The 13,776-nt window shown below is 35.1% G+C and overlaps 1 protein-coding gene across 3 annotated transcripts in view; it reads right to left on the bottom strand.

The window, feature by feature from the left end:
- The window catches only part of PAFAH1B1 (platelet activating factor acetylhydrolase 1b regulatory subunit 1), an 82,749-nt gene continuing 68,973 nt past the window's right edge, over positions 1–13,776 (bottom strand). For all 3 annotated transcript variants that reach the window (XM_019650487.1, XM_019650485.1, XM_019650486.1), the window contains 6 exons: positions 11,563–11,731; positions 9,208–9,310; positions 8,251–8,479; positions 6,903–7,004; positions 4,781–4,937; positions 1–3,892 (listed from right to left, as the gene is read on the bottom strand). In XM_019650487.1, coding sequence (XP_019506032.1) covers positions 3,819–3,892; positions 4,781–4,937; positions 6,903–7,004; positions 8,251–8,479; positions 9,208–9,310; positions 11,563–11,731 — 834 coding nt within the window. In that variant the 3' untranslated portion in view covers positions 1–3,818. The remainder of the gene's footprint in view (positions 3,893–4,780; positions 4,938–6,902; positions 7,005–8,250; positions 8,480–9,207; positions 9,311–11,562; positions 11,732–13,776) is intronic.

Here is a 13,776-nt window from a genome sequence, read left to right as displayed (position 1 = left end):
TCTAGTTTTATAGGCATTTAATAGTTTACCAATTGGTACAATAAGATTTTTTAATATGCAGAAAACATGAATAAATTTTGTTTTACACAGTCTGAGAGCAACAAATCTTACTGTAAAACACAAGAGCAATATTATATACATTCCTTTACTGAATTTTTTAAAATGTGTCAATATCTTCAGTTTACTCTTACAATCTGGGGAATTGTTTTCTCCAATCACCACCTCTGCAACGTTCATATGAAATCAATGCTTGCCTTCATGTCAGTGTCAGAATCAACTTTTAACTCGAAGATTTTATGTTTGTTTCTGTCATCTTCGGAGTGAGCTGTAGGGATGCCTGAAGGATAGGCAGGACAAGAAAGCAGCTACTTACATGATATAGTGGAAAGATAAAAAGGCCAGTTCAGTCCAGTTGTGACTTGTAAATCCAGCTTGCCCTCCCCCCACCCCACTGAAAAAAAAACCCAGAACTTTTTTCCACCAATTTTGTACATGTTGCTTCTCTACCAGGAGATTCTTCTTTGCATCATCTAGATTAATTAACACATTAGACTTATATACAGCTGGACAGAAAGAGTAACCATTTTAAGTGCCTTGTCCTTGAATTCAACAATTTTAACTTCAGTTGCTTTAAGGATTATCAAGCCACCACTGTCAACAAAATATCCTTTCCTTTTAAATAGTTTTTCTTTAAATAAATTAAAAAAAAACTATTTAATGAATGATATTACCTGGAAGTTCACACAGAAACAGAAAGAGGCAAACAGCAGAGCAGGGCACTGACAGTAAGGAGACTGGGCCTGGTGACCTACAGCCAAAGCTTCCAAAGACTACAGCGAGCACCCCACAGCCCAGACGACTTGCTAACACTAGTGATCTTACAGCAGTGGTCTGGGCACACCATTGGTCACACCACACACTGACACAACTGGACGGTCTTAGTCTCCTAAAGTGCAAGATGCCATGTCAAAAAGCAACTATTCTCCAAGCGATGTCTAAACCAGTTTCCGTGGCTTGCACTTTCAAGGGTGCAGCTAGGACTTCTTGGGCACATTATATTAGGGTGGCACTGGAATGTCTGTTTTCACACACACAAAAAGTCAATAATCATCTGAGGATGCAATTCTACCAGCTTTTTATTTCTTAATGGCCAATTTGACTGAGAAAGTGACAAAGCAGCAGTGAACCTCTAAACCAATTAATAAATTCCTCTACTTACAATCCAAACCAGTAACCTAATCATTGTACGTATCCCAGGCAAGGCACAGGGTTAGACAGCAGACAGAAAATGGAGGAAAGAGGAAGAAAGGGCATCAACAGGGCAGTGTCATACAACAATGCAGGAAACCTCTGCAAATCTGATTCCGGATTGTGGATGGATCACTCTCCCCAACCCCCTTCAATATTCAAACAGGGCTCGTTACATTTGGATCCACTTGAGGACCATCCCTGAGATTCAATGTTGGCTGCTTCTTAAATGGAGGATGTCTGGTAACTAACTAAGCAGCAGGCTGTGGCAATTTCCCAAGTCAGGATAACTTTGTTTACAGAGCAATAATGTTTCTCCTTTGTCAAGGAAAGTCACTGTATGCTGCAGGGTAAAGAACCCAGCGGACAGCAGCTTTGCGTCCTCCTCAGTTGGTACCATTTTTTCCTTTATTGTTGATTTCTATGAGTGATTTCTAGATGTTGTGGCTTACCCTTAAACAATGTGTTGCTACATGCTAAAAACGAATTAAAATACAAGACATTTATACATGTACAAACAAATGTTAAGATGCACCATTTCTATGTAATTATATTTCTTAAAACAGGACAGGAAATAGCAGCAAATGAGAACAAAGATATTTTTCCATAGCTTTTGTAGAAAAATCCAGTCAGAACAGCTAAGAGGAAACAAAAGAAGACTTCTCAATGTGAGCAGGGTTGTGAGGCAATGTTGTCCTGAAAGTTATTCTAAGAAATTAGCTTACGTTGTAATTTATGTCCTCAAAAATAGCCATTAGTTCTCAAAACACTTTTCCTTCCAGAGATGTCTCTCAGGAATTAAAAACAAGCAAACAAACAAAAAGACACAAGCTAGACATAAAGCTGCTTCTAGTATACATATGGCCTATTCTCTGTGTATCTACAGGACGTTAACTCTAACCCTTTGTCCTTTTCAGAAACCAAATTTTCATTAAATATACTAAAAGGGACATTTAAAAAAATCACCTATTACACAAATGAATAAAATGGAATTCAGAAAAAATTTCTTTGTTAAACTGTCTTTGCTATTTCACTGTTAACTTTTCAAATGACCTTCTTAAAAAAACCTGTTGGTTAGCTAAGCAATGGAATTATTTATTAATAATCTATAATGGAATATTGTTTCCAAAGTCATTGATAATTCTTAAACCTACTTGTAGTAACTTTGGATCACAATATACAATATATCAGGGATGTGTAAAATGCTGAACAGCCCAGTTGGGGGAGGGGGATAACGGAAGTGATTTTCCTTTAGCTGGGAAAAATTCCCACAGAGTCAGACCTAGTTTTCAGAAGCATGAGGATCAAAAAGGGTTTATTCTAAAGCACGGTATTCCATAGCAAGATTTATTCTATTTTTATGTTTTAGCACTTCAAAAACCCAGGACCCAAGGACATGGAGGTTGTATGTGTGTGATATACATATAAGGACTTATCCACTTAATAGACAGGCCCATATACTTATAAACATTTACATATAAACAAACGGTGAAAACACAGTACATTTTTATGCACACTCCATTAAACCCTGTCTTTTTTTTAACTTTTAAGTTAAACACAGTTCAAATTGACATCAGATTCATATTGAAAAACTGCTGTATCTCTCCCACTCCCTTAAAATGGGCCAACATAACCTTTTCAATATTTCTGTCATTATGTAATGCACATTGCACATCCCTAAAAAACAAAAACAAATAGTGATTTATTGTACCATGTCACACTCAAATGGGAAGATTAAATTCTACTTGGAAGTCACGTCACTATACAGTCTAATAGTATGGAGAATACAACTAGAAGTGTGTCTAGTGTGGAAAATAGAAGCTTATAGTATTACAGTGTTTTTCAACCTGTTTACAAAGCATCAAGACCCAAATGAAATAAATGATTTGCTATTAGCTGCTGAGATTTTTCTTATTTGAGATTTACAGTCATTTTCTTACATAAATATACCACTAGCCTTTGCTTGATAGGCTGCCAAAACAAATGTATCCTATCGGTTTGGCAAAAGTGTCATGACAAAAATTCCAATGTGTAATCCTCAATAATTACATAGATGGTTCAGAAGATTTTGAATTGTAGCCTTATTATCTAACATCCTTAAAGAAGGTTTATTAAGCACACTTAAGTGATGTTACATAGATACACATTTCAGAAAAAGCCCTAATAACCACCACTTTCCCCCAAATGAGGCCATCAAGTCAGGCACCAACAGATAGCAGAAAGAAAAACAAGAATTAATAATCCAACATAAAATGACACTGTCAACTATTCAGTTTAGTGCCCTAGTTCAATTTATTCAACTTCTGCCTTCTTAGGCCTGGTGTGACCAATGCCAGCCCAGGTTTTTAAACCCTATGGTACTTCTAGACAACGTATGTAAATTTACAGTATACAATTTGGATTCACCATGCATGAATACTTTGTGTGTAACATTTAATAAGCTCAATCTACATCCAGAATAATTTACATGAAAGGACAATATTTATTTAAACAGAGCTCAATGGGGTAACCATGGTATCATCAGAGTGCATCCAGAGGAAAAAAGGGAGCAGGGGCCAAATGAGACTCAATCAACGGCACTCCCACACCTTTACTGTTTGATCTACACTGCCAGTAACCACATATGGTGCCGTCTTATGGAAATCTGAAAGAAAAAGAAAAGGCTTATTTTAAAGTCAGGTTGAGCCAGATACAATTTTTAATAAGCCACAAAATTAGCAAGTCCAAGGGCCAAGAACACCCATTTTTTTTCTATACCCACACACCCACCCCTAGAAGGTATCAAGCTAACCAACTATGTTAAAGAAACTGAGACTTAATGATCAAATCCTGTGTTAACACCTCAAAAACGAAAAACCTCTCCCTATCCCAACTGAGGCTGAATAAACATTCAGTCTAACAAGGATAACCTCAATGTGTCCATTTACTGAACAGTAAGGATGTTCTAAGCTAAATGCTAATGCTTTATGTTCATGTTTAATCCTGTAACCATCCCGTGAGGTAGGCATTAGCCCTATTCCACTGAGGCTTTATCTTCATCATTAGATCCACCATAACCCGAGTGTATTATATTTTACTGTATTCACTATCTTCAATTATAGATTCAGGTTCAGATGATAGTAAAGATGTTTATTAAACTGAAATATAGTTCCCTGAGTTCCCAGTACATGATAGCATATACCTGCCAGAGGGTTGAGCAAGATTTTCTTTGAAAAACTTACAAAATAGTAGGGGAGAAAAATTACCCATCAGAGTGGTCAGAAGGCATCCTCTTCACAATTCTAATTTCTAAAACCAATGTTGTGCAATGGAGAAAGTAATTTTTTATTATAAGGCTGATGATGTAGAGAGTGAGTTACAGAAAAGAGAATTTAAAACAAATGGTAGGAATCCATGAAGTTTTTTAACTTGCCTTCTCTATTCTGCCCTAAAAGCACATGGTCATTTCTTACCTGGAAAAGTCCATAGGGTTACGTAAAACTTTGTTACGTCCAAAATCTAGTTGCTCAGAAACCTCATAATTCATACATACCCAAGGAGGTAACAAAGTGTTCATGCGCATTGAGGGTCTTCATGCATCGCTTGTTCTTGTAATCCCATACACGTAGGGTCTTGTCATCAGCACAACTCAAAATAAACTTCCCCCCAGAATGGAACAGAACTCCACGTACCCAGTTATCATGACCCACCTTAAAAACAAAAAGGCACCTGACTTAGTAAAGGGATAAATTGTTTAAATAGCATCTATGAAAACAGTAAGTCATTTACTCAAAGTGCACTAAAACTCTATGTAACAAAGGCAATGCCAAAAAAAGGCCAAGAAAAAAAAAAGTCTAAGGAATTCTTCTAGATTAAAGAAGACTGGAAACTAACAAGACATGAACAAGTAAATGCAGTGTGTGATGCCTGGCTGGCTCCTGAATAGAGGCTAAAATAAAGTTATAAAGGACACTGTTGGGATAACTGGAGAAATTATGTAGTGTATTAATATTAGAATACCTTTGTTCTTAGGAGATACATGTTGTCATGTCTACAAGTAACTCAAATTGTTCAGCAAAATGTACACACACACACAGGAAAATGTTAACAACTGGTGACTCCAAGTGAAGAATATAAAGGTATTTGCTATGTATGTATCCATCCATCCATCCATCCATCCATCCATCCATCCATATCCCCTGTCCAGTTATTCCATCTCTTACAATTTAGCTCAAGAAATAATTAAGAATGTGCCCAGAGTTTAAAAAGATGCTCATCAAAGCACTTTATGTAATCAATGTAGAGTACCTAATGACATGAGCAAGTGTCATATACCTTCTAAATTAAAAGTTTACTATAAAGCAGTATGCACAGTATAACATTTTTACTTAAAAAATCAAAACAAAACACCACCATATTATATTCATTTATATAATAATTTACAAAAAAGATTTAGAACTGCACAGTCCAACCAGGTAGCCATTAATCACATTTGGCTATTTAAATATAAACTAACTAAAATTAAATACAATTAGCAATCAGTTCTTCAGTCTCACTAGCCACATTTTAAGAACTCCATAGCTGCCTATGGCTAGGAGCGACTATACTGGATAGTGCAGATATAAAACATCATCACAGAAAGTTCTATTAGATAATTCTAGTCTAAAAAATATACTTGGTAGGTATTATTAGATATGGTACAATGATCTAAGTGTGATTTTTAACTTTTTCTTTTGGCTTTCCTGTATATTTCTAAATTTTTCTCAACTGTAAATAACTGTTACTTAAAAAAAAATATACTAACCCTCTTCAGCTGAAATATAGGAGCCGGAATCCTCCAGGCAAATGAATGGTGAGCTATGTTATTATAGAAGAGGAGAGCACATGCTACCTGATTTTATATGTAGATCATCTTTTCTAACAGGAATATATTATACCTGAACTCAGCTCAGAATATTACTAGAGGAGAGTTTACTTTTCTAATCAATTCTCGATGATCCTTTCATGTGTCTATCATATCCTCAGAGATAATCAATTCGAGGTACAGTTGCCACCTAAAGAATCTCTAAAACAAATATGGATGCCAAATTACAAAACCTGCTACTGGATTAATGTCCACAGATCCCCTTGGAAATTTCTTAGGCAAACTATAATACCCACAATCCCATACTATCATTTATATATCCTTATACTGAAATCTAGGGACTTTTAAAATGAAGTGAGCATTTCTAAGTCATAAAGCTAGTGCCATTAATTTCAGAATAGTAAAATAAATAAAATAAACTGGAACATATGAAAAAACAGGTAATAAAGGATTCACATTAAAATGAAATATAGTGAAACAGAGAAGCAAACAGCTTCAAAAATAAATGAATCTATAATCATTTGCCACCCATAGGAGATGTATCATTTTTAAAGACACAGTGAGCTAGGATCACCTTCCAAGCCCTGACTGGCTTTGTAGATCCTTTACCTAACATGACATTGATTAGGAATAATTTTCATTATCACTGTAACAATGGAATAACAAAAGTTTAAGAAAAAGTACCTTTACAAAGAAGTTATTTTGAAGTCTAGAATAATTTAGATTCAATAGATATCACAAGACATCTGACCCCAAAAAGGTATAAACACAGTAACGATGCAAAAGAAACAGTAAGATTATTCAAACTTACAAGAGTCATAAGGCACATGCCAGTACTGACATCCCACATCTTAATAGTCTTGTCTCTGGATCCAGACAGTAAGAATGGCCCAGGCTTGCCACTTTTTTTAGTCTATAAGAAAATCATATAAAAGTTGATTTTTCCATGCAAGAAGTTATGCAAGGACTTTAAAATGATCACCACAATCAAACTAATTAACATATCTACCACCTCACATAACTACCCCCACCTTTTGGTGGTGAGAACACTTAAGACCCACATTCTTAGCAAATTCCCAGTATATAATACACTATTATTAACTGTAGTTACCATACTGTACATTAGAGCTCCAGGACTTACTCATCTTGTTTTTCTCTATCAAAATGCAACAAGTCTTTTAACATATCTAGGCTACACAGATAATGAAAAACTAGAAAATCTCCACTTAGGTTAAGTTTCAGTTTCTATAATACCAAGATGATAAATTTACTGCTCACGACTTCTGTAATCAAGAAGGATTTAAAAATTATTTAATTCAGCCTTTTAAAGTCCAGCCAGAATTAAATTTATGACACATGGTAAGTAACCACCACCAGAGGGCAGTAAAAAGAATTTGAAAAGGCAAGCAGCCAGCCCAAACAGAGATTACAATAGAAGCTTCATTTAGAAAAATAATTTTTTTGGGGGGTGGGGTGGTGGAGATTCCCCTCCTTCATGTCTTAAAATGCTATTTTTAAAAACTCCACAATAGGAATGTCTCTATAAAAAAATAAATGTGCTTAATTTTGGCTCATAACAACTTATTCACAGAAATAATAATCTATAATTTACTTTTAAGGTATTAATCATAAAGAATAAAATGAAGAACACAAGTTAAGAATCATAAATATAATAAAACTTGAGACTCAGCTAGTGCTTCTAATGATCAAGAGTATCAAAGACTTCCATATGAAATAGTCATTAAAAACAAATATTTAAATACTGAATTGCATTTCACCAAAAATTATTTTATAAATAATTATGTTCATTAAAGATGGATATTCTTCTAAGAGATCACTTTAACCTCTCCCGTTTTATTTTGCGCTGGTATGCTCTTAAAACAAAGGCATTTCTGATAAATGTAAATGACCATTTTTATTCTTCAGGACAACCCCCATCCCTATCACACAGTAAGGGTCAGCTGACAGCAAGAATAATCACCGGTTAAAAAACATAAACACATCTGCAAACCGAAAAGAGTAAGGAATTTCAAGATCCAGAATTCTGCAAAGCAGATTTTTAAATGCATTAATGGCCCCAAAATTGAGAATCAGAAAGGTTATCTAAGGTTCTGAGATATGAGCAATAAAATCATGATGTGACACATATATCACAGTACCTCAGATCCTGTTGCTTCAGAGATGGAAGAATATGAGCTTTCTGGAGCCCAGGAAATACACTCTACCACATGCTCATGTTCCCGAAGCTCAGCCTTGCATTCCTTTGTTGCTACAACCCATACGCGCACAGTCTGGTCATTGGAACAGCTGGCTATCAGAGTGCCGTCCTGATTTGGCCGCACCATACGTACCCACTCTCTGTGTCCTGTAAATGTTTTCACACAGTAGCTGTCAAAATAAGTAATAATTTACATTATACATGGCAATCACTGGAACACTTCCCAGAAGCAATACAAAACTAGCTATGCACTGGAATGAAGAGAATGGCATCAAGTTAGAGAAATCGTATGCAGGTCAACAGAATAAACGTACACTCCTGGTTAATAAAAGATGGGGACAGGCTGGAAAGTCAAACATCAGTTAAAATAAGCTGATGGGAGTTATCATTAAGGACTAACCAAATCAACAAAAAAATCTAGAAGGTAAAATATATAGAGAAAATCTTTCAAAACTAAACACACACAATAAACCTAACAAAAATATTTCTAGTCATGTTGGGAAGGAGGCATGCTCTACTAATCTGAGTAAAACTGGTAGGTTAAGGTTCTATTGTAACAATCGTGTAATTCTAAGCACAACCAAATTAAACCTAATAGGGGCATACCTGCACAATGTTATTTACATTTTATTTCAACCCACAGAGAGATCACCTAAAAGAAGACCACAGAGAAAATAAGCCATTACACAGAAAATGGCTCCCAAGGACAAAGAGTTTCTTTTATAATTTCTCTGTTCTTTTTTGGGATACATTTAGAGATCAAAACTTAGTGTTAAACTATATAATGCATTGTCATGGTGATCATTATGGGTTAAAGCCAAAATTACTGGAACACTTAGAACACAATTTTGTTTACTACCTCTTTAGCTGACACACCTTTTCAACTAAATCTACTTACCCAGTTTGCACTTCCCACATTTTTATAGTTTTATCCCTTGAGGCAGACACTATATGATCTCCATTGGGCATGATGGCTACTGAAGAAACATTGTGGTCATGGCCTAAAACACATAACATAGCAACATATTAAGTGATATACCATTAAGAGCAATTAAGCCTCAGTTTGCCATGAGACTTCACCATGGGATTTCAAATGTCATGGCAACTTTAAATACACTGGGCTTTATATAAATTTGTTTATCAACTTGGATTTACACAAAAAAATTAAGGAATTAGTAACAATAAAATAATACACAATGAAATAAGTAGCCAGCTCAATTTATGATTAAATTTCAACCTGTACAACTGTTTTAAAATCACAAGGCATCAGTATCATCAGCACTATATTAATACACTGAGTGTTTATGTATGAACACTAGAAAAAACACAAGTTTCTACTGTTGATATTCTAAGATATTAAATAGAAATAAGATTTATAAAGCTAAACATAATAGGTTTTTAAAATGGGGATTTGGTTCTATATTTAAAATAGTGGTTGAAAATTATTGTTTTTGTTTATGGAGGTAAAAAATTATTCCATATACATTATTCATAATCCTAATTAGCTATCCTTTGAGGGAAAAACCCATAGTCCTAAAAAATATATTATTTTAAGAAATACACAATGGTTGAAAAGAATTCTTCTTAAGTTAGAGCAACAAGGTACAGGCTACTTAACCTTCCGTGAGGCGCAACTGATCTCACAGATTCATTGCACACAAAGATGCCGCTATGAAATACGTCTTTACTGTACTAAGTCACAAACAACACTGGCTATAGGTTACGGAAGAGGGGGAAGATACGGAAGCGATGAGTCACGATACTTAAGTTAACTGTTAGATATTTGAAAATTTGTGTGCAATGAATCTGTGAGATCAGTTGCACCCAACGGAGGGTTAAAGGAACAGATTTTTTACAAAGGTAGTCAACAGAATTCTTTTACTTGGTAAGCTTCACAAATGCATTTAATCTGGGGAGAAAACACACCCTTCAAATTACACACTCTATGTAACCATACAGCTTCCCAATGTGCTAATATCACTGGATAATCTATTCAGAGAAATGTTTATTACTAACATATGTGTTCCTTACATAAAATCCAAACATTCGAATTTCATCATGTTCAAAGAAACAACAAAAATCCTTATTTAGCGGGCACCTTCTATGCAACTGGTACTAAACCAAGAGGAGTAAGTACAGGCATCCTTCGTTTTACTGAGCTCTGCTTCATTGCACTTCATAGATACAGCGTTTTCATCAACATAGAGGTAAGACCCTCCACCAGCAAAAAGATTATGACTCAGAAAGCTCAGATGAGGATTTTACCTTTTTTTTTTCAATAAAGTGCTCTCAAATTAAGGTATATACATTATTTTTATAGACATATGACTGCTGCACACTTAATAGAGTACAATATAGTATGAACATAACTTTTATATGCACATAGAAACCAAAAAACTTGCTTTAACTGTGATATTCACTTTATTATGGTGGTCTGGAATTGAACCCGCAATATCTCCAAGGCAGTGGTTCTCAACCTGTGGGTTGTGACCCCTTTGGGGGTCGAACGACCCTTTCACAGGGGTTGCCGGGTACTCGTTTGTGGGCGTATCTGCATGTGGGCCTGGAGACCGATAGAGGAGCGGTGTCTCAGTTCCTAAGACCATCGAAAATATGTTTTCCAATGGTCTTAGGAGACCCCTGTGAACGGTTGAGAACCGCTGCTCCAAGGTATGCCTTTATGTGGTCTCAGTTTATCCTCACGAGCCTATGACTTAGATATTATTACCTCTATCTTGCAGATGAAAGAGGTTAAAATTTCCTAACGCCATAAGTAAACAAGTAGGAATTTGAACCCAGATATCTGATTCCAAAGCTCTCTCCAAAGCCAAATTGCCTCGGAGAATAGTCTCCATGACAAAACTCAGGAAAACAACCTAACAATGAGACACTACAGTATGTGTGGAACATTAAAAGAGTGAGCAAGGAAACCTGGGTTCCAGCTTTTATTATACCTGCTCTCATTGAACTTCAGTTTCCCAAAGATAGATAGATGTCCAAGCAGTTTTTCTTATCCAAAAAAATTCGTGAAAACAAATTAAATATTTTATATAAACCACTAAGAGATACTTAAAGCCTCATAACAGAAACAACTGTCAACTACTGTGGCTTATCCATGCACTATCTAGACCATATGGTCCTCCACCAACACAGACAACTGAATGAAGGGAACTTGCACATTGTTAGGAAACAATGTTCTCTCTGGAATGCCAGGTTAGAAATCAGTATCAAAATACCATCCTCTACCCCTTACCGTGCATGGTTCTGATGCATTCAAAGCCCTGAAAATCCCATAGTTTAATGGTCATATCTGCAGAACAGGAAGCCAGAAGTTTGCCACTGTGGTCAAAGGAAATATCCTGTACAGAGTCTGTGTGCCCCTTAAGAGTTCGTTCAAAATCTCCAGTCTCATAATCCCACACCTGTCACGTGAACAGAAAATTAGTTAATATCAACCCATAACTCATTTTTCATTTCACAGTTGCATTCAACAGTCCAGTCTGGCACTTTACTAATTAAATGAGCAAGTGACAAAGGGTAACTGTCTTAGAAAATAGCACATCTTGAAGTATAAACTGGTCTTTTCTCTATAAATTGATGATGCAATTATTAAAATGGACCTCTAGTATCACATTATGTACCATATACCTAATTATGCTAGTGATTAGGTATATAAAGTCATAAGACAAAGTCCCTTCCCAGTCTGACAGAAGGCAACAGACACGTAAATAAGTAAATTTAAGTTAAAAAAAAAAAGTTTTAGGAGGCTATGACAAGCATTTATATGTAAAATATAAGGGTTTGAATAAAGGAGTACTCAATTCTACTAGACAAGCAGAGCTCAGATACCTACGAGGCCCAGAAAAGACTTCACAAGATGTAACTGTCCATCTTGTGGATTATCTTGTTAATAGCAGATTAACAAAAGCATAAGTCATTCTGATATAAAAACAAAGTCACAGTCACATATTTTAAAGATAACTTTTCTAATAGAAATAATGAGCTATCAAGAATAATTGTTAGGAAGCATTTGAGATCTTGCTTGTATGTCGTCAATTTGGTTCAAATAAAATCTTATAAAAAATTTTTGAAAAGGAATAAATATTAGAAACAGATCTCAAGGACACACTAAACTTCATTTTGGCAGCTATATACAAGTTGGAAGTTTAATCTTTAACCAACACCAATTACTCTAAAATCAAATGATTGATTCCATTCTTCCCATGAGTTCAAATTTATCTGTGGTAGGATGTATATTAACCAATTTAGAGAAACTCAGAAAATGCATTTTGAAAACTTGGACATAATCTAAACATTCAACATTGGGGAATGACTAAGACAGACATAAAATTTGCAACAAGGAATTTATGACATGTATACAATGTTATGTAAAGAACACAAAATTGCGAACGTGATCACAACTACATAAAAAAAAATGAACCTAAGAAAAGTAAACTCTCTCTTAACATTTAATAGAAAATTTATACACCCTCCCCAATATAAATATCATTCAAATGTTTAAGTGCTTCTCTACATAGAAGTGATTACTGTTTCATTTTCATTCATGTGTAATTTTGTTAGATCTATCCTTAAATATTTTGTTGTTTTTTTGATGCTACCATCAATGGCATTTTTAAATTTCAATTTTCAATTCTTCATTGCTAGTTTATAGAAATAGTTACACTTTGCATATTGACCTTGTGTCCTATGATTCTGTTAAATTCAGTCATAGTTCTAGTAGCTTTTGTAGATTCTTTGAGATTTTCTACATATATCATGTTGTCTGCAAATAAAGAGTTTCATTTCTTTCCAATCTGCATGCTTGTTATACTTTCTTCTTCCTCACTGCACTGGCTAAGCACTCCAGTACAAAGGTGAATGCAAATGGATGAGCATGGACATTCTGGCCTTGGTTCCTGATTTCAGGGGGAAAGCATTCAGTTTCCCACCATTAAGTATTATGTTCATGTAGGTTTTTCAGATATCTTTATCTTTTATCAGGTTAAGGAGGCTCCCTTCCTAGCTTGTTCAGAATTCCTCCCAGGAATGCATATTGGAATTTTGTCAAAATGCTTTTTATGAACCTATTACATTTTTTTGGTTGGTCTATCATACTGATTTGATTTTCAAATGTAGAACCAATCTTGAATTCTGGAATAAACCCTACTTAGTTATAATGTATTAATTATCCTTTTAATGAATTGCTGGACTGAATTTGCTTATGTTAGGAATTTTGCATCTGTGTTTATGAATGGTATTGTATTGGTATATAATTATATATATTTAAATATGTTATTTTGGTATCTAAGTGTTTAAATTTTTTTTTTTTAAGATTTTTATTGGGGAATTGGGGGGATTGGAACAGCGCTGGGGAAATTGGGGGAAGGGGAACAGACAAGTTGCTGTTGTTTTGTTCTTCAGTCTAGTTGTGGAGGACGTTGCTTCACTGGCCCAAGTTGGCACCATC

Source organism: Hipposideros armiger, unplaced genomic scaffold (genome assembly GCF_001890085.2).
Source record: "Hipposideros armiger isolate ML-2016 unplaced genomic scaffold, ASM189008v1 scaffold_141, whole genome shotgun sequence".
NCBI lineage: Eukaryota > Metazoa > Chordata > Mammalia > Chiroptera > Hipposideridae > Hipposideros > Hipposideros armiger.
This window is presented reverse-complemented; position numbering and strand designations above follow the sequence as displayed.